Source organism: Brachyistius frenatus, unplaced genomic scaffold (genome assembly GCF_029030835.1).
Source record: "Brachyistius frenatus isolate BFR_SWC_R1_liver_20210118 unplaced genomic scaffold, ASM2903083v1 Contig_83, whole genome shotgun sequence".
Classification (NCBI taxonomy): domain Eukaryota; kingdom Metazoa; phylum Chordata; class Actinopteri; family Embiotocidae; genus Brachyistius; species Brachyistius frenatus.
The window spans coordinates 1655624-1680283 of NW_027210682.1; the positions used below are offsets into that span (position 1 = coordinate 1655624).

Sequence of the window (24660 nt, forward strand, 5' to 3'; positions counted from 1 at the left end):
GTTCTGACTGGCAAAAAGTGTAATCAATATATGCTGAGATTGAACATACTGCAGTAAATTAAACAAAAATTTGATTTGTTGTATTTGTGGGCAACTAAATCACTGATTACAGGAACATCACAGTAAACTGCAGTTGAATTGCACAGGGAAATCATTCAGAAGAACATACAGGAAAAAAATACCTGCTTTTGGCCCTTGTTTAGCACAGAGCAATAACCAGGAAGAAATGAGCGATAAATCAACTGAAGGACCCATACGTTTTGACCGGGTAGATAATCTCTGTCTTTAAGGAGATAAGAAAGCTTTAGAGAAAAATCTTAAATTAGAACAAGTCAGACAGCATTTTCATTTCATACCCACAAGTTCTGATTGTTGATGGCTGGGCTCTGGTTTTATTTGAATGGTGATCCTTTTAATGATCTGCTGAGTGACTGTTGGTGCTCTCAGAGTCCACACATGTTAGATCATTTTGATGTACAACTTTGCAAATATCTCCTTATGTGTGTCATTTTGTTTTCATAAGCACTATAAGCTTTTTGATCTTGATTTGTTTGTTCTTGGTTTGTTTGTATATAATATATATAGATATATAATGTACTGTATATACTGTGCATTTTATATTTATTACTGCTATTTACTGCTATTTTATTGCTTTTCTATTATTCTATTCTATTCTATTCTATTCTATTCTATTATTTTATTCTATTATTTCTATTATTATCTTATTGCTTCTGTATGCTGCTGTAGCGAAAAAAAATTCCCCTCGGGGATTAATAAAGTAAATACCTACCTACCTTGATCACATTATACTGATCCACATGATCCCCCATATTCACAATGATATACAAACTAATGCAGACTCTGAGATCACATCTTCAGTCACCCGAATTGGACTTACTTATCATTACAAATTCATGGTTCGAATGATTTGATTTCTTCCTTACAAATTTAAAATGCATTCAGAATGTATTGAAATTACAGGAAGTTCAAAAATAAATTGATTATTGCTGTGATTATAATGTTCACATAACAAGTTCTCAACCATCAACATGTGAAAACTTTTCATTTATCAAAGAAAAAAAGCAGAATCAATTGAAACTGAAAGACAGTCAGAAAGATACATGCCTTCACCATGGCTAAATATTGATACATTTTAAATATTCATCTGGATGTGGGACATTAAACACACAATGTTAGAGGACTATGGGAATGCATGAAGAAGATGTCACCAGGTGCTTGCTGAAGGGGGAACTGTTGGGTTTCTTTCTATAACACTGTAAGGTCTTAACCTAAAGTGCCCTAAAGAGGATTTTTTTCATTTAATTTATTCAGTAGTTCCTGAGGATATGTGAAGATATTTAAAACAACCCCTCACAGTGTGAAGATTACAATTTATCATCAGTAAATATAAAAATACTAACGCAGCCCATCCAAGAGCATTCTTCTCACAGTGTTTTTGCAGGTTTGTAACAACTTGCATTCAAATGTGTTCTCGCAATTTTTTTTTTCATTTGGGTGAGACATGTAAACTTTGTGGCCAAGATAACAGAGCAGAAATATGACTTCAAGTTGTTTTTCAGTTGAAGACAGAATTATCTGTAATTTATGCTCTGCATGGCACAAAAACTGTGAATAAATTACACGACTAAACTAAATGCTCCCTCAACTGAAGAGGAGGGTTTCATGGAGCAGAGGAGGAGTGTAAAGTTCATTATGGCATGACTGTTTTTCATGTTTCATGTTTTTCCTCTTTTTTAGGGGTTTCAGTCAGTTTGGCTCTGCATAACCAGGCCACTCCTTGATGGACAACGGATACCAGGATACCCTCCTTTCCTGTAAAAGGATATAGTGTATTTGTGGTTTTACTTGATGTAAGCAGAGTATTGCAGTTTGTGTTCCAGCATGCACTTGTGAGTCAGCGCATGCGTCATGTTTATTGTTCGTTGCTCCGATAACCACATCAACAACAACTGACTGATTTCTTATTTACAACTCTGTTTGGCTGAACATGTTGTTTCATGTTGGGTTTAAATGACCCGTTCTGCCCATGGAGATAAATACATGTTTTTTGCTTAGTTTTTTTGCTTCTTGGATTAGTTGAATTAGTTGGATAAGTTGATTGGACTACATGGTTTATTCCATTTTATATTGTAAAGTTGATACATTGTCCAAGAATGGTCTACTTTGGAGCTTCTCATTTGCATTCTGTATTGATCCACTTGAGTTTCTGGGACACATGGTTAATGAGTAAATATTTTGGTAGTAAATTGTTCAACAATGGATTGAAGTTCCTTTTTTACGGTAAAAACTACACATAGAAATTCTTATAATAACAGCAATTAGCAATCTGAAAAATGTCATTAACCCATAACAATAAACCTAAAATTCTTTAGAAACTGTCCATATAATTTGATTGCCCTTTTGTGCCTAAAGAGCTAACATGAGCAGAAAGGTTTACTTTCTCTGGAGGAGGTATTCCCACTTCTTATCATCTGTTTGCTTGATAAAACCAGAAATGCAGGAACACTCTGATCTTATCTAAGTCTACAAATGGTTTTCTAAAGGTGAGAAAATACACACCTGATGGTTTTGGTCATGTATTCAATTTGTAGTTACCTTCATGAACAAATATTTAAGATTACCAAGTTGGGTAATAGATTTAGAAATGACACTACTGCATGCATATACCATTTTCATTTATCCAAAGCCAGACTGTGTTCAGTTTTTGTATATATGCTGCAACATAGTCTCTGAAAAGTACATAAGATCTTTCAGAAGTTCATCCCCGTCACATGAGCAGAGCCTTTGGCTTACAGAGTCACTCACCTTTTAACAAGGGACAGATTTTGATGAAAGCATGCACTGGCCCTAAATGAGTATACTGCCCAATAGCAAACTCCATGTAGAGCAGAGGAATGCCACACAGGAACACCATGGTAAGATAAGGGATCATGAAGGCACCTGAAGCAGAAGAATGGAAAAAGTCAGTGGGCAGCTTTAGTTATGTCATGTCAACTAATGATGATGTCTCAATAGATAAATATAATGTAGTAGCTGCTATGTCACTGTTTAGATAAAACTTACTTACTATAACAAGCTTCTAAGTTGATGTTGATGGCATTATATTTGGTTAAAAGTAAACAAATCAATAATGACCTCTTGTAATGTATTACTAAAAACAAGTTTTGGGGTGCCGGGTTTGCCACAGTGAATATCTTCTGTGCAACAGAAGGGTGTCAGCCCCTCGGCTCTGGAAGAATATTTGATCAATTTGTTTTTACACTGCAGGCTTGATGGCTGAAGAACAAGCCACACCTTATGTCAAACCAGTTGGATATTGAGTGATGAATGATGGTTGCTGGGTTTTACTGAGTCACTCTTACAAAACAGTAAAATCTTGACTGGGAGGCTAAATTAACATGTATAATATATTAGCATGATGAATATCAACAAGCACACAGTTGGTCTTTTCTACTGAACTGGAGGGTGAAGATATTATGATCTTTCCACTGAAGGCATCCAAGTCAAACTCATTTCTGCTCCAGGGACAACTCTCAGTGTGTGTTTGATATTGTTATCTATAAGCTGGAAAGAACATATTTCACCTCCCACGCCAATGTAGCATCGTCAGGTGTGGATACATTTCACATGCGCCTGTTTCTTTCCTACAGTTCAAAGACATGCAGGTGAACACAGGACATGAGATGTGAGTGTGAAAACCCTGAAAAATGTCGGTGGTTTACAGAACTGTATGGATAATTAACTGCTAATTAAAACAAGTGCTGCAATTTTTATATTAAAATTAAAAGAGATGAACATTTCTTCAGAGCCTCTGCAGCAGTGCTTAACAATATACTGATGTTAAATCCAGGGTTTTCTTCTATACTTTAACACTTTGGTGCAGCAGCCAAGCTTTTTATTCACAGCACCTGAGCCACTTGAGCTACAATGTTTCACCTCTGGTCAAATCCATCACCGAACAATAATACCGTTGGTTGTATGTTTCTGCTTAATCTTTGCACTATTGTTTAGTTAGTTTAATTTAATATTGTTATATTTTATTGTATATATTGCGCATTTTCATATTTAATATTTTTTACTCTGTCATTTGTATTTCTTTACCTGTGTCTATAATGCTGCTGTTGCGAAAAGAAATTCCCCTTGTGGGATTAATAAAGTAACTATCTATCTATCTATCTATCTATGTTATGAAAAATCCTTCCTTTAGTTTATATAACCCCAGAGCTTCAGTATTTTTGACAAGCTATTCCTAAAACAGACTGATTTTACATTTCAGATGTATCAACAGAAGATCTTACCTCCACCGCTGCTATAGCACAGGTAGGGAAACCTCCAGAAATTGCCCAGTCCCACCGCGTACCCCACCGAGGCCAAGATGAACTCCAGCCGCCCACTCCATGTGGGTCTCTGAGCCTCGGCATCCGCAGTATTCTTGGCGATCAGTTTCAGATCTAAAGGTTTTAGATCACAGCCTCTCTCATCAGATGGTGTCTTTGAGTTTTCTGCATCGACGTCCATTGTTTTTGCCTTTTAGATTATTATCCGACTGTTCAATAGCCCTATATCAACATCCAAAAATGTGTAATCCGGATAAATAGGCTCAATTGCATCGAATTAATTGAATACCCCTCAACAAAGAAATTAACCCCGGGTAAAAGTCTGTAAGATTATCTAAAAAGGAAAACAATGAGCATCCTAAACGTCTTCCGCATTCGGGCAACTTAGTCTTATGTTACACAAGGTATGCACGCCGCATACCAGTAAATGCCATTTTCCATGCACAGGCTTCTGTCAAGCGTGAAGGTGTTTTTTGGTAGCCTACGTCTTTTTCCAAAACAAAAGCCCCATGTTAACAGCGAAACTGGTTGATGAATTGCAAAATCGTTTTAGAATTTGCAACACATAGCCTAAGTATCGAGTAACACCTGTGTTAATATATAGTTCGTATTATTCCCCGAATCACGAATGAATGAATGTGCTGAAAGTGAAGAGTTCAGCTAAGGTCTGTGCTCACCTGCCAGCAGGATTGAAGACAACACAAAAAGTCCTTCAATGGGCAACTGCAAGTAAAGGCTCGGGTATAAACAGATAATCAATTACAATTTAGTAAAATACAGTTGTAAAAATATGAAATACATCATAGGGAGAGTTGTTGACATACTCTACATTTATTAACACAAAAATTCCTATATGAGCCCAGTCGACAGTGTATATTAAACACCATGGCACCACTAGGCGTCGCTTAACTATTGTTGTTCTGCCTTATTATTATCATGAATATTATGCTTATGTTTGTTTATGTCCCAGCTCGATGTTGTGCACCACTCTGGGGAACAGGTGTTGTATTAAAATTGTGTTACATAAATTAAAATGAGTTGGATATCCAAAGTAGGCTATGCTTTTTTGTAGATTGATTGATTGATTGATTAATTAATTGATTTGATAAATTTAGATTAGATTAGATTAGATTGCATGTACAAATTTGTAAAGTAGCATGTAGTTGTATTAGCCATCTTTAAAGGTAAAGGGTTAACCCTAACCCATAACTAAAAAAAATTCATAGATAATAAAATGAGGTGATGATATTTTGCATCCACGAGGTCAAAGGTCAACTTCCCTCCGACATCATAGTGATTATTGTCACAACAAAGTCTTTCCACACATCACACTTTTTTGTTTGAGGCTTTTTCACCTCAAATAGTGGCGTCTATTAAACGCCACAAAAAAAAAAAAATTAACGCCACCAGTACGCCAACCAAACCCCCCATTTAAGAGCCAGCAGGCGGTTATAAGTCATTGTGATATTGCTGAAAATGTGCGCTTTTATAGCCCACAGTCAGTGTGCGGTGCAGGCATGTGGACAGCAGATGGCGCCACTGTTGTTCCATGTCAGTTTGGGGCCAAACCTCAGTACACCCCCTGCTTCCAGGTGCTGCAGTTGAGCCTTTCCGCTCTCCGTATAGGAATGTGGCGACTGCATTACGTCAGGGATCCTGCCAGCGGCAAGAAAGCAGCTCCGTCCAGAAGGAATTAGCTACATTTTTTTTTCCTCTCTGTGGAGGATTAAAGGCATTGTGTTTCTTGCTGTTCTGTTCAGACCTGGGAGTTTGGGAGTATTTTTGTTTAGGTCGAAGAAGAGGAGGAATAAAAGGTTGAAGCGGCACATGACAGCTCTCCTTGCTCAATGAGAAGTTTGTAAAAGTTTGACGCTCTCGGGAAGCAGATGGAGGATCCAGAAGGTATTTCAGGTTGTAACTTTATACTCAGGCGAGGTTGCATTGGAACCGTTTGGCCAACGTTGAAGTTTTATCGTTTTACACTGTGTTTCGATTCAATATTGGTTTTTTTTTTTTTTGCAGTTTTAGTGCCGAAAATTTCGATCATACCTGTTGTTTACTTCTTACTTCAACCCGTAGCCCATTACATGTTCACTTCAGACGTATTTTCTCTGCTACTCCAGTTTTAAATAAAGACCCTTCTTTCTTTTCAGATAATTGTTACTGTGCGGGCTGTGAAGGAAAAATTCAAGACTCGTTTCACATGAAAGTCCTCCAGGACACCTGGCACAACTCCTGCTTTCAGTAAGTGCTCCAACTTTATGATTTTAAATACGCTTGCAAGGATCCTCTGTCCTGTAATGAGCACAGCTTGGTCAGTCACAGACTGATAAGTGAAGACTTTGTTTTTCGTAGAAAGAACGGGGGGGATCAGTTTGCATTGACATGGACACAAATAGTTTTGTTTTTCTGTTGGTTTGTTTGCTGTTTGTCTGTTCGGATGCAGTTACAAATGGCCTTGCTGAGACTCCCAGAAGCTTCTGTCTTGTAGCCTCAACATTGGCCTACAGTGCATCTGTTTTTTTTTTTTTTTAACAATTCACAATTGTTTTTGTGCCTGTCTGTACAAAAGGAACCTGCTCCTGTTACAGCTGACAGACTTCTTCACGGGGCTCAGGTTCTTGTAAAAACCCAGGTTAGAAATTAAAGGAAAAACATGAAACTTGACCCCTCCAGTGGGATCCAGAGGCTTCATTATGCTCTGGCGGTGGCACTTTGCTGGCATGTTTTGGTCAACTTATGACCTTAGAAAGAATGGTCACTGCTAATCAGTACAGAGTTGTCTGAAATGATCACCTTTATCCTACAATCACACGTTTCTATTTTTGATAGAAATGGTCTGTTTCAGGACGACAGTGTTCCCATTCGAAGGGCACAATAGTGCACAGTTGGGCACAAACTGAATAGTTTGATGAGTATGAAAATGATGTGAATCATATGCGGTGGCCTTAATAGTCACCAAAACTCAACCCAATTGAACACCTATGGGACAGCACTTTCCACTACAATCCTCAAAACACCAAACAAAGGAATATTTTTTTTTAGAGGAATGCTCCAGTAGAGTCCCACAGACTTGAAAAAAAAAATCATTGCCAAGGTGCATTGAAATTGTTCTGGTGGCTTAACAGCTTCCCGAAACACCGTAGGTTTTTTTGTTTTTCCTTGTAATTTGTCACTTGTCCGTAGATCGGCCACTCCATGGGGACTTTGCCCCTCTGTTCTGAGGCTTAATGATTGCCACATTGGATATGATGTGAGCTCTTTGGTTTTCACAGGTCACAGCCCCATAATGAGATATTTATTGTGTGAGGCAGTGAACCTGCGGCTGGATGCCAACATACTGTACATGCCAGCATGATATAACACTCTTTAGGGTTTTTCCTCTCGTTTAACAGTCAACATTCACTTGTTTTCCTGGGAGATAAGATGGCTCAGATTGTTGTAAAACTGTTGCTGGACAAAACTGTCATGTGATGTTTCAGCTGACCACAGCTGCATTTGAAATAAAAACAGTAATGTATCCCACAGTGACTGGACTAACCGACTCTAACATTATAAAACAGATCAGTAAAAACTGGGTGCCTGTATATGTGTATGGAGCTTAATGGAGGAGTACAGCTTTTTTGTTCTCAAAGGCCACATATTGAAGGGTTTATCCAAAAATCCTTTAGTTTTTATGCCTTTAAGTCTGGCTCAGGAGATCTTCTGGCATGTATAATATTGAATAAGTTGTCTGAGTTTTGAGCCAGTATCTAGCAGTGTTCTTACATAACATGGACTTTGAGTCTTTCCATACACTGACTCTTCAATGAAACATTCAGCTCCTTGTATCATCTGAGATGTGAAGTTCCTGACACAGCTGCTACCTCACCACTGATCCTCTCCCTCCCTTTTTTTTACTTTTTATGCTCTCTCACATTTTTGGCACTCTCTTTGATGGCAGCATCTTTGTCTGAAAAGTCTGAGGTCCTTTATATATATATAGGACCTATTATGCTCATTTACAGGTGTTTTTTATTTATATTCGGGGACTCCAATAGAGGAGCTTTGCAAAGTTGAAAGTAAAAAAATTAAAAAATAAATTATATTTATCTTGTATTGTCCCTTAGTGCAGCCCCTCAGTTCATCCTCTTGTCTCAAACAAGCCGGGTTAGCTCCTGTTTCTTTATGATCCCCTACCTGAAAGTCCACTCTCTTCTGATTGGCCAACTTCCAGGAAGCCTGCTGAGCAGCAGTGCCCAGTGCTCATGACCCCCTCCTCATCCTTTAGCCAATGTGGTAAAGAAAACTCTGAGACAATTTCTCCTTCTTGATTGATCAAATCAATCCATACATGTTTGAGCCCGAATCAGTTGACAGCCCGAACATAAGCAGCAACAAATATGACCGCAGGACGTTTTGGTAAATATTATGCTCATTACCTGCTTATTGTGTAATGTAACGATGGAATAAATTGATTTATGGCCTGAAACTGAAAACTAGTTTTTCAGTTTCAGGCCATAAATCAATTTATGTCCTTGTTAATAGGTGTATGTGGGAAATTTGCTAAGTAAGATGTCATTCTACTTTAATTTACAGTATCTCCCTGCGCCATCGGGCTGTATTGTGTGGTGTGCTGTTCCTGGTGCTGATGACCACATAAAGAAATCTGTAACGTGTTGATGTGAGCCCGTTGAGAACCAAATACTCAGAGTAGCCTGAATAAGTTTACCTTGCTGTTTGAAAAGGAGCAACGTTTATTATGAACCAGCGTATGTATTTTATCATTATTTGTAAATGACAGACTATACATAAATGTATTATGGGTTCTCTTTCAAATCTTGCAAATAATATATATTTTGCATGCATCTTTGTCCCTGAGGTTTGACTCCAGAGTTTTTAGACATCACCACCACAGTAAATTGACTCCCTAATCACAGCTCACATTCTTTGCAAGACAAAAGTCTTTAAGGAAACACAAACAAAATGTCCTTGCTGGTGTGATACCCTGTGGTGTTTTTATTATCTAACGGCCACATGCTGTACCTCTGCCCCCCCATGTACCTCTACCTAAGGGTTTTAACATTCTTTACGAGCTGACGTCACTCTTGTTCCAGGAAACCTGGCACTGTTATTGAGCCCTATAGGTAACGGCACATTCGAGTTTGCTGTGTTCTGCATTCCTAGACGGCGATTCACAGATTCACTGTCTCAGACACCGGCTGCCGAAGCCTTTGTTTTAGTTCCCCAAAGAAAGCTGTTTATATGCTGTCTTGGTCTCCACTCAGTGTATGAGGCAGCAGATCTTATCATCATACTTGGCTGCAGTACTTTTTTTTTTTTTTGGGGGGGGGGGGGCTTTTTGGAACACATAATCTAGTTCAAAAACCATTTGTCAAATAATGGAGAAAATAATTGTTAGTTTCAATTCTAGTGACATAAATCAGCAGACCTTTGTCTTTTATGCATGCCAGTTGAAATCAGAGGGGAGTATTGGCAGTTAATTCAAGTCTCGTTATATGGACTGTTCTTGTGATATGAACTAAGAATTAATTGTCAGTTTCTAGTAAATGGAATGAGGTTGTTGTGGGAAACATTGGGAACTAAACAGTTGAAGGTACACTGAGATAAAATCACAATAAAAGTGAAACACTCCCTCTGCAGGTATTCAAGGCCACTTGTGAAAGTCCCTCTTTTACCATCTCCATACTCCCAGCAGGAATGTGGGTTTAAGGAAATGAGTAATGTTTACTCTGTAGTGTTTGTGCAGGCAGGATGATGCCATTGTTTGCTGAAGACCCACCTGAGTTTAGTGTGTCCGCCTCCCATTCAGCAGCACTTATAGAAGGAAGTCAGGTATTTTTATAAGCCCACTGATACCACTTAATCTTGATATTATTGGGACATAATGGACAATAATTGTAGTTTATCAGGTGTTCCTGTGTTGGAGTGCTTTTTTTCTTTATTTTTTCAAGGAGGGAGTTTTTCTTTTTCCTGCTGCACTTGGAATGTCACACATTCAGTATCTGTTGAAATAACTTCAGTTTTTCTTTCTCGTCCTTGTGTGTATGTATCTAATGGGACAGTTTGACTGTGTTGGTATCACCAGACAAAGACTATTTATACGGATTCTGCCAGTACTGTTCTGTGTGCTGCAGCCTGACCAATACTGGGCTGTTGAGACTGATACCAATAGCAATATTTGAGGGTTAAAATAAATCCAATGATAATATACATTGGCCTAAATGCTTTTGTTTTCTTCAAAACAAATTTGCTCATAAAGATGGTACTTTTTTTTTTTTACAATCAGAATTCCTCCGATTTTCATATTGAAAAATCGTGACTATGTACTGAGTGGGAACTTTCACAGTTGAAAAATAAATGTGTCTGTGCTATCAGGCGGAAGAAGTGTGTAATGGTTACAAGCATCTAAATGACTGCAAAAATTTTGTTTTGGCGTCACTGGCATTTTGTTATTGTAATTTATTGTTACTTTTTGGCTGACATTAATGATTTTACATTATTTGTGATAAAAATTACTCATATGATGAGGGTGCCATGTAAATATTTTCCTAAACAGAAATTTAACTTTGTGTAATTTTACATTAGTTTTTACACACAAATCAGATGTTTGGCATGTAGTGAAGCTGTGACCGCCGCAGCATAACCACCATTACTCATGCAATCCAGCTTCAGCAAACTTTCTGCTCTGTTTCCCCCCCATCACATCACAGTGTGACACATCAGGCTGACCTTGTGTCTATTCTTAAAGCTCGCTGCTTTCATCTCAGAGGAGCTGTTTCTTCACATTTTTGTTAAAAGGGCTTTAACATGGATGCCACTTGGTGTTAAAGACTAAAACGTCGTCTTAGAGCCAGTGGTTCGCCTATTCTTCGCTTTTCTCTCCACAAGAGAGACAAGCATGTGGTCCTCCGTCTAAAGGACAGCTCCTTCTTAAGTAATGCCAGAAAATTCTGAAATATCTGGAATCTGTGCCAAAGTCAATAATCCTGGATCAACTATACCTGCAGTGCAGAGAACAACGTGGTGCATTAGGCTCAGCTGAAGACTCCTGACGCATCTGCTCTGAAAGAATAGCAAATCATACAAACCACATTTAAAGTAATGTACTTTAATTAGTGGCATAAAACATGAATTGTATTTTTTTTATGTCATCATTAAGAATCTGATGCATCTCTCAAAAGGGGAAAATAATCAGCAGAGGTATCATAGTCGTGCTGGATTTGACCACAGCCCTGAATTAAAAACAGTTGTTTATCAGGCAGTCAGTACATTGTTAGTTAAATGTTTATTATTGTAGTCATTCTTGAGAGCGATCTCTATATTGTGTCACGCCTGCTGTGTTACTCATGTTTTTAATCCGGAGTTCAAGACATGTTTGTCATGAGAACAGTTTAGCACTCCCATTGAACTGCAAGTTGGTGCGAGTGGTGACGTGTCATTCATTGTGACGTATTTGTCGGCACGTCGTTTGGTTAATCTCTCAGCATCCTTGTTCAAATCCCTGAGAAACCGAGGTGGAAGAAAAATAGCTGCGGACCGAATGTGCATGTGCATAGTCCGAATCCATCATCAGCACAAAACTGGCTGCAGACGTTTCAGTAATGTGATCTCTGACAGAGTGGATCATCCTTGATTGTATTCTGGCAGCTGAACTTTCTGCCCCCATTTTGCATAACCAGTGCAGCTTGTTCAACTCTCGTAGCCTGCAGGTGCTCCCCACTCTGCTGGCAACTGCAGCATTCCTCACTTTGGAACATTTTGTCTCGAAGTTGCAGACCTAAATGTCCCCTTATTTTGCCAAGCATCTTCTCAGGTGACAACTTCAATAAATCAGCAGTTGGAGCAGCGTAACAGGAACTGCAGTCAAAAGAAATTTAGGATTACAATTGCGTTAGTTTTTCAAAGTGTCTTTTTTGCAGCATTTCACCTTAGTCAGACGGCTAACAGAAGAGACAGTAAAGACAAAGGATATGCTGTAACTCAGGCTCCAGACTCAAGCCAGGATAATAGTGTGATGATTTGCACCTTTTGACATCAAGGCTAACGGGGTGGCTTGTTAATATTTATATTGACTTGGATAAGAAAGGGACATCTGAGAAGTCTAACTAACTGCAAGTAAAAACTGCACAGCAAACAACCAGATGATCCGAGGACTTTGCCTTTGCAGGGATTTTTTTTTTTAACCTGCTTATAGGTTGCTGTCAGGGTGGTGTTTCTATTTTTCTGGATCTCATTAATGTGCTGGAAATTGGCTGAGGATTTGGCAGCCGTAGTGGTAGTGTGCAGAGTCTAGTAACCAAATATTCAGTGACTCCGCCATCTTGCCAGATTCTCCTTCTTCAAAAGTGGAACAACTCTTTGTGCTATGTGTCTCTGTAACGCTGCACAAATAGCAGGCCCTGCACATCTCAGAGAAAGGTGTGCTGCACACATTGTTAAACACAGAGAAAAGTACAAGCTGTCGTTGTGTGGAATATGCCCCCAGCTAATTTCTGTGTCCTATCCGACCTCAGAGTGGAAAGTGTTACGTTCAACAGTATGATTGATGGTTTCTTTGCAAGCCCTTGTGTGTTATTTAGCACAGTTCACTGGTATGTGATGTATGTGATTAGAGGAATGAGGATTAAAAAAAGATGTACCAAAAGGTCACCCAGTTGGGGTGATGGTTCAAATTCTTCTTACCAAACTGCGCACGTCCCTCTGGGTTTTCTGTCTCTCCTTCTCAGTGTTTACGAAGCTCTTACCTTCTGTCTTACAGTGGTGAAGGTTAAATTAATCATTTAAGTCAATGAAATCTAGGACAAATAGAACATTTATAAGTCAAGTAAAGAGTAAATGCTTCTTGATTACAGCTTCACTTATAATGATTTGACCCACTAATGTGATTTATTTGACTATCAATACAAAATTAAGCAATTGGAAGGTATTACTGTTAAGTTCTGGATGTTCTAAACAAAAATGACATTTGATGGAATAATTGATCATTGAAATATGTGGATCATGTTAACGTATAGAAGACAGAGGCGATTATATGAGAACAGTAGAATTGCAGACGTCACCCACATACATTTGAATTTATATGTTGACATATTATACAAGACTTTTATCACTCTGGTATCACTCCAAAGGTGATTGTCTTACAAATCTCTCATCTCTTCATTCTTCTCCGTTCATCTACCTTGTTCTGTGTAACTGAGACATGACTGTTTTTTTTTGTCTCCATAGATGTTCAGTGTGCTGTGATCACCTGACTAACTGGTACTATGAGAAGGACGGCAAACTGTACTGTCGCGAGCACTACTGGGAGAAGTTTGGAGAGCTCTGTCATGGTTGCTCTCTGCTCATGACTGGACCTGCAATGGTGAGTCTGCTGCACTTATTGTTTTACACTTTTACCCTTTGTGAAAACATGTTTAAGCTTCGCCCGTCTGTCTGTACAACACATTCGACTATTGGACAGATTAACATTACATTTTATAAAACGTTTTCAGCCAAAACCGAATCAGCTTTACCACTTCTGAATTTGAATGTCAAAGTACAATATATCAGTGACAATAACAATAGCAATACATACAGTGACTTTTGGCTTGGAGACTAACTACAAACTGGCGCTGCGGTATATACATTAGACGGGCATCTAACAGGCAGCTGGGTGTAACAAAAGGTGCCATCAAGTTGTATTATTGTAAGTGTAAGATCCAGGGTTTTTGTAACTTCACTTATACAAGGGATTAAAATGATATCTTTGACTGTGACCAGTCATCTCTCACATGGCCAATCATTTTATCTAAATGCTATCTAAAAGTTCTGTTTTAATGGTAATCCGGCCCAGCTGTCACCACTCTGAGGCAAAACTTTGTTGTTGTGTTTTTTGTCCCAAGAGTTGTCGGTGCATGCTCCTTTTATTTAAGATTTTATTTTGTGGTAATGAACAGGCATTACAACTTAGCAGACTGTTAGCCTGCCTGTTTTCTTTTAGGCTTGTTTCTTAGTGTTTGCCGTTTTGTGATTTTTGTGAGACTCCAGTCAAATATATCTCAACACCAGGTCACGACTGTTCGACCACTGTTGTTACGTGCGATTGGCAAGCTGTCGTCATCTGTCTGGCCATGACCATGTATTAACAATTTCCAACAGTTTCCCCCTTTACTTAAATAATACCAGAGTGTCCACAGAGCGTGTCGGTAATCTCTGTGTTCCCGTTTCTCCCCACTGCTGCACATGAACAGTAACATGCATTAAAAGGCAGGGGGCTGTTTTTGAGGCAGTTATTACATTCACAGATGAGTGATACTTTACATGGGCTGCTGCTGAACTTAGCAGAATGAACTTCACTTGTGAACTAGTTTTCCCCCCTTGAGGGCCCCATTCTGCTCCCCCTCTGCACAGAAGTTCTCCACAGTTCACTTCCCCGAGCACACAGAGGACATAGTGGGACGATGCTAGAGCATGAGGTGGTTTTGGAGCCCATCATGTTGAGTCCTCTGTGGTGACGGGACTCTGTAGATATTATCCACAGTCTACCACTCATATCATTAACTGTAAGGGTGGCTTCTCAGAAGTCATATGCATTTGTTATTATAGCAATACTGTGCTATTATTGAAAGAAGAAATAACACATTCTTTGCTCCACAAATTAAAAGTTTAATAAGAAATAAAAAGCATCCCTTCTCAAAGTAGAGAAACTGACGGATGTTAAATGTAACCCAAATGTTTGTCAGCTTTGATTTAGTATCTATATTTTTAGTATCCAGTTAAAACATGAAATTCAAGTGGCAGCAGCTCTTGCTGGTCACAAACAGGGTCACTTGTCTTACATGGAGCCAGACTGAAGTTTTTCTTTTTGCCACCAAGCAACACACATAATGGACTCTTCTATTTGGTACTGGCATCCTGCTTCATCAGCCAGTGGAGCCAAGTGTTTTTGGCAGGGTTGAACTGGCACTGCAGCCTCTCGGCCAGAAAGAAAATCATTGTAGTCCGTCAGCGGAGGAGGGTCATGCAGAGCTGCCGTTGCCTGTTAGGCATTCAAGGCCAGAACACTGTTGTTTTTGTCCTGGTTTAATTATTTGTTGACTCAGTCGTTTTTTTGTTTTTTTTTTTTGTTTTTGTTTTGTTTTTGCATGTAAAGGCACTGTTTTTTTATGATCAGTTTATGTCATCTACCTGCTTTTGTTTTCCAGTTTCACGTTTTCTGTCCAAAATGAGTGATCATTAATCGTGCTTCACTTTGATCTTGTTTTACAAAGTTTGTACAGTTCTGTCTGGCTGTTTAAGCCTGCGGCTGGCTGTGACAGCAGTCTGTGATGGTTCTGCTCTGTTCTTGGCTTGAAGGCAGGGAGTTGCAGACAGACTCCTGAGATGTCACAATGATTTGGCTGACATCACTCTAATCTCTCTGTCACAGCGGGGAACCCTTTCCCAGCATCAACTTAATGACTCAGAGTTGTGGCAAATGTTGGGAAAGAAATACTGGCCAAAATTCATTGTGTTTGAATTGTAGATAACTAAAACCTTGATTGTCCCAGATCCATACAACATTCTAAATCTATAGTGATCACTATAGTGACTATACTGAATACACTCAAAAACAGTCAGTGTACAGATGCTGAATTTTTGAGTGTGCTCTCTCCTACCAATGCAAAGAACTCAGAGAAGCTGCTTACAACTGGAAAAAATTAAAAGTTATGAATGGTGAAACAGCTTCAAAAATAACTATTACATTTTTGGGAAAGAAAAAAACAACATTTTCCTTATGTGAAGCTTAATTCAGAGACATTCTGAAGACATTACGTGTGTTATACAATTTCCTGTTGAAAATTGTTAAATGTTAATTTTTATAAACAAACCAAAAAAAAAACTACAACTTTAATAATAATAGCTTAACTACATAAATGAACAGAAATCAATGTTTTTGGTGTTCATGCCTTTACGAAATTGAATTACCTGCTTCCTGAAGGGCAGACACATTACCTCATCTTGCATGAGAGGGAGATGAAAAAAAACAGCCAGAGGAGATGGGAGTGTGACGTAAATTTCAGAAAGATAAATTGGTCAGTGTTGTGTAGGCAGTCAATGAGAGAGAAAGCACATGTCGGATTCACAGGCTTGAAAGCGAGAACGGCGGCGAGACGAGTGGCTCAGAACTGCAGAGGGTGATGTCATGGCAGATTCCAGACAGACTGAGAGTGAAACAGGTGTTAGGACTGTGTCACCGTTCAGTGGGAGGAGCACAGAAAACAGTACAACACACTCAATCTCTGATTGAACAAAGCATGGCAGAACAGGACAGCAGCCGCATCGTCAACACATTGCTTCTCTTTTCTTCGTGCTGAATGGAAAGTTAGCTGCTTTCCTTTTGGTTCCAGGTGGCCGGAGAACACAAGTACCACCCTGAGTGTTTTGTGTGCCTGAGCTGCAAGGTGGTGATTGAGGATAGAGATACCTACGCCTTAGTCGAGAGATCGAAACTCTATTGGTAAGTCACATGCACATGTCTTTTTTTTTTTTTAAAGCTGTTTGCAATAATGAGAATGGATTATTAAAAGCCACATGCAGCTGGCTGCTTTCGTAGCAATGAATTTTATCAGGGCAACATTCTTCAAGGTACAAGTCTTAATACGTAGACAATTGTTTTTAGTGTAGAAGTAAAGGTTGTAAAGTTGTTAACACATCATTAAAATAATAGAAATTTTGCTTGTGAACATAATATCTTTATTAGTCAGGTTCCTGACCCTCCTTTCTTTAAAGTTCTTTACACTTAATTGTACTGCATTCATCACAGATGTGACTCGTGTATGAAATGGGCATTTTCAGCCAACATGAGCTTATTCTTTTCCATGAACCAACAATGTTCTTAAGTTAATGTTCATCCTTACTAGGATCCTTACTCATTATTACTTAGTCATTAGTTGTTATTGTGCAGTAATTGAACAAAAAGCACATTTGCTTACATGTAGTAATTTGTCCCTCCCCTGCAGTGGAAAGTGCTACAAGCAGGTGGTCCTTACACCCATGTTGGAAAAACGTTCACACGACTCAGTCCTAAACTCACTGCCCCACACGGTGACCCTCATCTCGATGCCCTCTGCAGCCAATGGCAAGAGGGGCCTCTCCGTCTCAGTGCTGAGGGACGTCAACGGCTCAGCGAGTGTTCAGGTCAAAGAGTAAGTGTGACCTGATGGTGGCTGATTTCTGTGCCCGTCTCACTGTTCTGTGGGAACAGCATGAGTAATGCGTTACATAAGACTGATTGTAGGTTTACTAAATAGTGTGTGTGTGTGTGTGTGTGTGTGTGTGTGTGTGTGTGTGCGTGTGTGTGTGTGGGTGCCGGTGCCAGTGTGGGCACCACTGCAAGATCAAGTAATTATTGACATTAAATATGATGTAAGGGTGTTTAAGGCTGGTGTTCTTTCAGTCCTGGTTTACTGGCTGACCAGCAGACAACCCCAGTTCTCTTTAACCTACTGCCTTTAAATCAGTGCATGTTCACATATTAATGTGTTGTTCCAGGGTCAGAGGGATGCTCATTAGTCCAGAGGTCCGAAATGCCATCCATGTTGGCGACAGGATCCTGGAGATCAATGGCCTTCCTGTCGGGACACTGATGGAGGAGGAGGTGAGCTCGTACCCCCGTCATATTTCTTTCGATACTCATGGAGTGATGTGTGATCCGAAATTGTTCAAAGGAAGCTAATTAGTTCTCGTTAACTCCATTCTTTCGGTGCATTTTGCATCGCTATGTTCTTATAATACAAGAGCTGCACATTTGCCATTCCTCACATTCCTCCATACATACTTAAGCTGGGAGAGGAAGGTATGTGGAATGAGTGCACTTAAAGGCTCATTCCCACAACCTCACCCTCGCACCATTATGTGCATTCCAAAGCAGTCATCATTCACCGCTTTGATTTTCGTTTTGTTTGGATTGATTTATCTCTGTCGACTCCCTTTTTCTTTTGACCACAGTTGAATACAACATCCTGTTAAAAAGCTTGTGTGTAGTTGCACTGCGTTTGCTGCATGCACGTCCTTAAATAGTTTTGACTGCTTACCTTAATAGAAGTCGCATTTTGCACGGACTCAAGTACAGATACTGAATTGTTTTACTCCCGGTCTACATAGTGCAAGTATAAATGTTTTGATGTCAATGGACAGGCAAACCCATTGAAATCATTCGTAATCAACATGTAGTCATTGCAATCAAGTTATTGTACCATTAACATATATACAAATATGCAATTTAGAAGAAACATAATTTGTTAGTTGCTTAATTGAAATTACAATAAAACTGGAAAGAATGTGACACATTCCTGGGACTAAATCGTGTTAAAATCATGGGAAATCCTTTAACCCTAGCTCTCATTGTTTGTTCAGGTGGATGATCTTATTCACCGCACCAGTCACACACTGCAGCTGCTTATCGAGTACGACCCAGTCAGGCAACGTTTAGACCGGCTCAGACTGGGATCGCCCAGCAACCGGCTCGGACTCCCAGCCACCTCCCGCATGCGCCTGTCTTCACCTTCTGATGCGGTCCTGGAGAGAACCGATGTGGTCGATGACGGCACACTGAAAAGGAGGTCTTTGAGGTTGGTTAGACCAGCCAAGAAAGAAAACGTACAGCTTTCACATGGTGGGTCTGTAGTGGACAACAGATGAGTGTACATAATGTTTAACCTGCCATTTTTCTGTCTATTTCAGGCGCAGTAGTAGCATATGTAAGTCACCTGGGCCAAATTCTCCCAAAGAGATGCCTTATATCGGGCGCTCCGAATCCTTGAGATCCTCCAGTAGCTGCTCTCATCGCATTTTCCGGCCGTGTGACCTCATACATGGAGAGATCTTAGGAAAAGGCTTTTTCGGACAGGCCATCAAGGTCAGCCTTTTTCTTCCACCATGTATATTTTACTTCTGCCATTCAGCACTTTATCTTGGACTTCAAGTAATATATGTGGCTTTTGATGCACCAACAGGTGACTCATAAAGCCACAGGAGAGGTGATGGTGATGAAAGAGCTGATCCGTTGTGATGAGGAGACCCAGAAAACTTTCCTAAAGGAGGTTGGTATTCTGCGGCAGGAGGCCTGTGATTTGCTCACAGACAAAACAGAGTCCACTGGCTCTGCTTGAGCTGTTTATTAGAACTCACAACTGAAAGCACAGCATATGTCCCAACAATTACCTCTTTGTACATTGTTGTTTTGAGGTTGTGGCCTCGGTCTTGTGAGAACACATTAGTTTGACTTTTATTGTATTTAATGCTTTTTTTCTCATGGATTAAGTTGAACCCAAATAGAGAGTGATTAGGGATAACTTGTTTATGATAATGAGGAGCTTCTCTCTTTCTGTGACTTGTCTAATCTTCAGGTGAAAGTAATGCGAAGTCTCGATCATCCCCACGTTTTGAAGTTCATCGGTGTGCTATACAAGGACAAGAGGCTCAATTTGATAACTGAGTTCATTGAGGGAGGCACTCTGAAGGATATCATCAGAGACATGGTGAGTTAACCTTATTGAGTCAAATAACACTCTTCCTCCGTCTTCCACAGAAGAGCACAAAAACCCCTCAGTGACCAGAGAAAGAGCTGTTTGCAGCTCTGAGTAGAGTAGGAGGAGGTGACCTGAAGTAAACTCTGTACTGATACAGGTCTATAAGGTCTACAATAGGCCTACTGGCATGTTAACTGTCCGAGACGTGGAATGAGCAGAGTTGTAGAAAGTGTTCCCAGGTGAAGTTTAAAGAGTTGTGCTCCCCTCCTCCCACAGCTGACTGTTTTTTGAGGGGTGGCTTATCTCAAATGATATCTAAAGTATGAGGGGGAGCGCCAGTTTTATTTTACAAAAGTAACATTATTGTCTTACCTTAGTGCAAAATCATTTCTATATTTACCTCTGTTATGGCCTCTGATGGCGCTCCTGTTCATTTCTGTCTCTTCTTTTTTCTTTTTCTTTCCTCGTGACCAACAGGACCCATTTCCATGGGAGCAAAGGGTGAGCTTCGCAAACAGCATCGCCTCTGGCATGGTGAGTTGGCCTCTAGCAAAAACATGACAATTAGTGAAAGATTTGGCTGCTATTTTCAGCCAACTGAATGTATGTAAATATTCACATCTCTAGCACATTTTGTGGGCATTGCGGGCAACACAAAGGGTCCTGAGATTAATCTAATGAAGGACAGACTATTTCTGAGGTTTAATCATACTCTATTCATACTTTAAGCATAATCAAATAAGGATAATCACTCCTTGATTGAGCTGCTCAATGCAACCTCTTATAGATGGTCATAAGTTGACATCATTTTTTATTGAGGAACCGCAAGCAAAAAAGGTTGGAAACCACTACCGAAAAGCACAATCGTGCATTTATAGGCACAGTGCAACATCTCAGAATGTCTTGCAGAGAAATTATAAATTCTGTGTGAATATCACTGAAATGTTTTACTATGTACAAATTTACTTGGATGTGTGACTTCAAGTCAACCTGATTTTCCTCTCTTCTTGTAGGCATACCTTCACTCAATGAGCATTATCCACAGAGACCTCAATTCTCACAACTGCCTGGTTAAACTGGTAGGTGACATGACGTCTTACCAGTCATTACACATCATAAAATGTGAACAATAAGAGTAAGATGTGGGAAGGATTTTTAGGTTTCATGAAGTGACTGAAAGCTAGCATGCACGCAGTTGTCAGTGAGAGCAGTTCTCGTCAGTTGTGTCTATATAAACAATACAAGAGTCATGTGAATTAAAGACCGTGTTGCACAATATTAGCAAGTACTAATAGAGCCTCCAGGAGCATTTACCATATTTATGATTGCTTCACATTAAAGAGTATTTGTTCTTCGTTCCTGGGTAAATAAAAATCGTACTTATTTGCTTATAATGTCTTTAAGTGAACCAAATTGTCTTGTTTCAACAGGACAACACTGTAGTCGTTGCTGACTTTGGACTGTCCCGACTCATAGCAGAGGAGAAAGTTAAACCTCCACCTGAAAAACCTTCCACTAAGAAGAGGGTGTTCAGACGTATTGACCGAAAGAAGCGGTACACTGTTGTGGGAAACCCTTACTGGATGGCTCCAGAGATGCTAAATGGTGAGCCATTAAAAAAAAAAAAAAAAAATGTATTACCAACTTGGGTTGCCGATAATAACTTATTCTGTGGTTTAATGAGGGCATTTACTTATCCTTTACTTTATTTTATTTCAGGTAAACGCTATGATGAGAAGGTGGACATTTTCTCATTTGGAATTGTACTTAGTGAGGTAAGCTATTGATGTTATTTAGATCATTTGCTGTGAGTTAAATTTTAGAATTTCCTTCAAGGAAAACACCAAAAATAGTTGTTCAAAACAGGTTCTCCCCGAGCTGCATTATCAGAAACCCTGGACAAATTTCCAGCTAGATGACTGATCTAAAATGCAATTATATGCCTTAAATAATGCTGGAATCTTATGTAAACTGAGCATAATTAATGTTAATGGGCTAAAACATGATATTTTTAAGTATACGTCTCCATCTGTTAATATATTGACCCTTTTTTAATCCTTTATCTTATTATCCAGATCATTGGAAAAGTCTATGCAGACCCCGAGTGCCTCCCCAGGACTCTGGACTTTGGCCTAAATGTTGGCAAGTTTGTGGAGAAATTCCTGCCTGAAGACTGTCCACCAGCTTTCTTTCCACTGGCTGTGGCCTGCTGTGACCTCACACCAGACAACCGGTGAGCACCTGCTGTTGTTGTAACAGCTTATAGTCCATTTTTTGCAGATTCAAAGCCTGTTTATTTATTATTATAATTCAAAATCCTTAACAGAGGCGCAGAAATACATTAAACAACAAGGCAAAATTAAGAGTCATCCAATAGCTGTGCAGCAGAACTTTAATGTAATCCATACAAACAGTGTTTATTACGGGCTAAAACAGTCGCGAGAAATCAAAATCAGAATCAACTTTATTGGCCAGGTATGTTAATGCATACAAGGAATTTGACTGCGGTTGTAACTTGAGCTTTGTGTGCAAAAAAACAGACAGACATAAATAGACATAAAACATAAATAGACGTATATACAGCAAAGAAAGAAAGAAATATATACACTTAAAACAATGGTGCAAATGATGCTGATGGATTGGGTCTAGTGCAAAAAGGTCCAGTCATATTGAACTAGAAGTGTGTCTGCCTTCACCTCGAGACTGTTTTCATCCAGCCAGTTAATTGCACTCAAGAATCTGTAGAAGCAGTGGGAAAAACACAAGCACCGTCAGATGCCAATCTCAACCTGCCTGCACGGGGAGACACGCCTCTGCTGCCAGATTGCTTCCTCATGTTTTTCTCTCAACCTTGTCAGTCTGGTTTTAGCCTCAAACCCCACTTTGTGCTCTAGCTGATCTTTTACTCCACTTCCTCCCTCAGTCCACCTTTCCAGAAGCTTGAGGACTGGTTTGAAGCTATCTCACTCAACCAGGAACTGGGAATCCCACTGCCAGCCGAACTGGACGAGCTGCATCAGAGTTTGAGTCGACTCCACTGGCCTAAAGACGACTCTCCAACCCAGGGCACTGATCAGTCATTAGCCCCAACAGCAGCCTCTTCAGACTGCTCCAGCATGACAGACAATGGCACCTAGGACCTGTGCCTGCTTGTTCTGTAATTTTCCTTTGTTACGCCTCTAAACTGCCTCTAAACTGTGGATGACAGAGAGAGGAACATTTTATTGAAGCCGAGCCATATTAGAACTGGATAACCTGAGGTAGCAGGACCAATCCCCCTGTGTGGGACTTAAACTCTGTGGGGGCCAGTGAACTGCAATGAGAGTGGAGAGACGCATTTCAAAACAAGTGTTAGTTACTAATCTTTCTTACCCAGCTAAGCCCCTGCTCAACACACACAGGGTAGTTTCTGAATGTTTATTGTGTATAAAGACAAAACACAACTTCCTGTGGTCCTTTCTTTGACAGAGGACAAGAATCTTTTAGTCCCTGTGTGACAGGAGTTTTTTTTTCTGGCTCTGAAGTTTGTTTTTTTGCTGCATGTGCAGCAATGCACGATCAGTCCTTGCCCAAAAGAGGAGTCACCTCACTTTAGCAGCAAAGAAAACAAAGGTCCTGGACAGTGTAGCTGATTGACATGTCTGAGTAAACAGAGAGGGGCAGGGCACAAAGAAAACAGGTGTGGCTTAAGGCAGCACAGGAAGTAAAACACATTGACCCCGAATAGTTTCATCAATCTGAGATTTGGCAAGATGGCAAAGGAGTGTTTTGATATTTTTTCTTTTTCTTCTAAGCTCCACTGATCTCATTTTTGACAAGTTTGGTTCTGTGCTATGTCGTCTAATGATTTTAATTAATTTCTGAGAATGATGAATGAACACAATTTCGATTTCTTTTCTATCAAACACAAAAACAGGACAAAAGCTCTTGGAATGTGACGATTATTATTAATTGTCAGGTTATCATGCAGGAGCTGACCATAAAAGTTTGTTTTGTACAGAAGGACTGGATTTTTTTTTTTTTTCTTAAGCAGTGTATGTAGATATGTACATAATATACCTTTAATTGGATTTCATTTTCTAATGGGAACTTTAGATTTGTAGATTTTTAGACATTTCGTCAATGATGGACGTTTTTGCCTTTTTTGCTATCATCATGCAAGGTACTGACGACCAGTTGTAACCACTATTATTTATATCACTGTAGTGTTTCATAAATAAACCTTCTGAAAGTTGCCTTTTTCTAATTTTCATTATTCAATCATGCGGGGCATTAAAACCTCATCAGCCTGTTTTCCTTAAAACACACACAGCAGGGCGTTCGTTGGTCATCAGACATGAGGGAAACTGAGGGTTTTCTTTTGTTTTTTCTCTTGAGTATTTAAAACAAAGCAGCCAATCACAAACTCAAATGATCATATTCTAATCATTTGTGAGGGAATTGTTTTAAAGATGTCTCAAATATATATATATATCCAACACAAAACTAAAAAAAAATCTGAGATTTGTTTTGATCAACTATATAGAATAACTTCCACAGATCCAAATGTCCTCAAAACAGTCTGATTCTTTTTTTCCTTTAGCTCTTTAGAGTTCAGATGTTTTACAAGTGTCTTCAAATCTCTTTTCCCCACTCCTCCATCTTACCTTCTTATCTTTAGCTGCTGTCTCGGGTGACTCCAATGAATAAACTAATGTATTGAAGAACTACCAACAGAGGGCGCTAATGCAAAGAATTCCTGCTGTGAACAAACTTTCAATAACAAGACTTAAGCATATAACAGAGCAAGCATTCCTACTGTGTAAGGT

The 24660-nt window shown here is 39.5% G+C and overlaps 2 protein-coding genes across 3 annotated transcripts in view; one reads left to right on the forward strand and one right to left on the reverse strand.

Moving 5' to 3' along the window:
* The window catches only part of LOC138627232 (sodium- and chloride-dependent GABA transporter ine), a 50984-nt gene extending 46559 nt beyond the window's left edge, over positions 1-4425 (reverse strand). Inside the window, exons 1-2 of the mRNA XM_069709438.1 lie at positions 4320-4425; positions 2827-2961 (exon numbers count right to left, since the gene is read on the reverse strand). Coding sequence (XP_069565539.1) covers positions 2827-2953 — 127 coding nt within the window. The 5' untranslated portion in view covers positions 2954-2961; positions 4320-4425. The remainder of the gene's footprint in view (positions 1-2826; positions 2962-4319) is intronic.
* Positions 4426-6233: 1808 nt separating this feature from the next.
* On the forward strand, positions 6234-24088 carry limk2 (LIM domain kinase 2). 2 transcript variants are annotated; one of them, XM_069709547.1, is made up of 16 exons: positions 6234-6260; positions 6512-6602; positions 13587-13722; positions 16730-16839; positions 17342-17527; positions 17874-17979; positions 18738-18952; positions 19065-19239; positions 19337-19423; positions 19730-19861; positions 20330-20386; positions 20866-20931; positions 21283-21457; positions 21572-21627; positions 21928-22085; positions 22776-24088. In XM_069709547.1, exons 1-16 carry the CDS (start codon positions 6245-6247, stop codon positions 22987-22989), a joined length of 1980 nt encoding a protein of 659 aa, XP_069565648.1. In that variant the 5' UTR covers positions 6234-6244; the 3' UTR covers positions 22990-24088. The 2 variants fall into 2 exon arrangements, with proteins under 2 accessions (XP_069565648.1, XP_069565647.1); XM_069709546.1 differs by having other exon boundaries at positions 6235-6269.
* Positions 24089-24660: the final 572 nt, after the last annotated feature.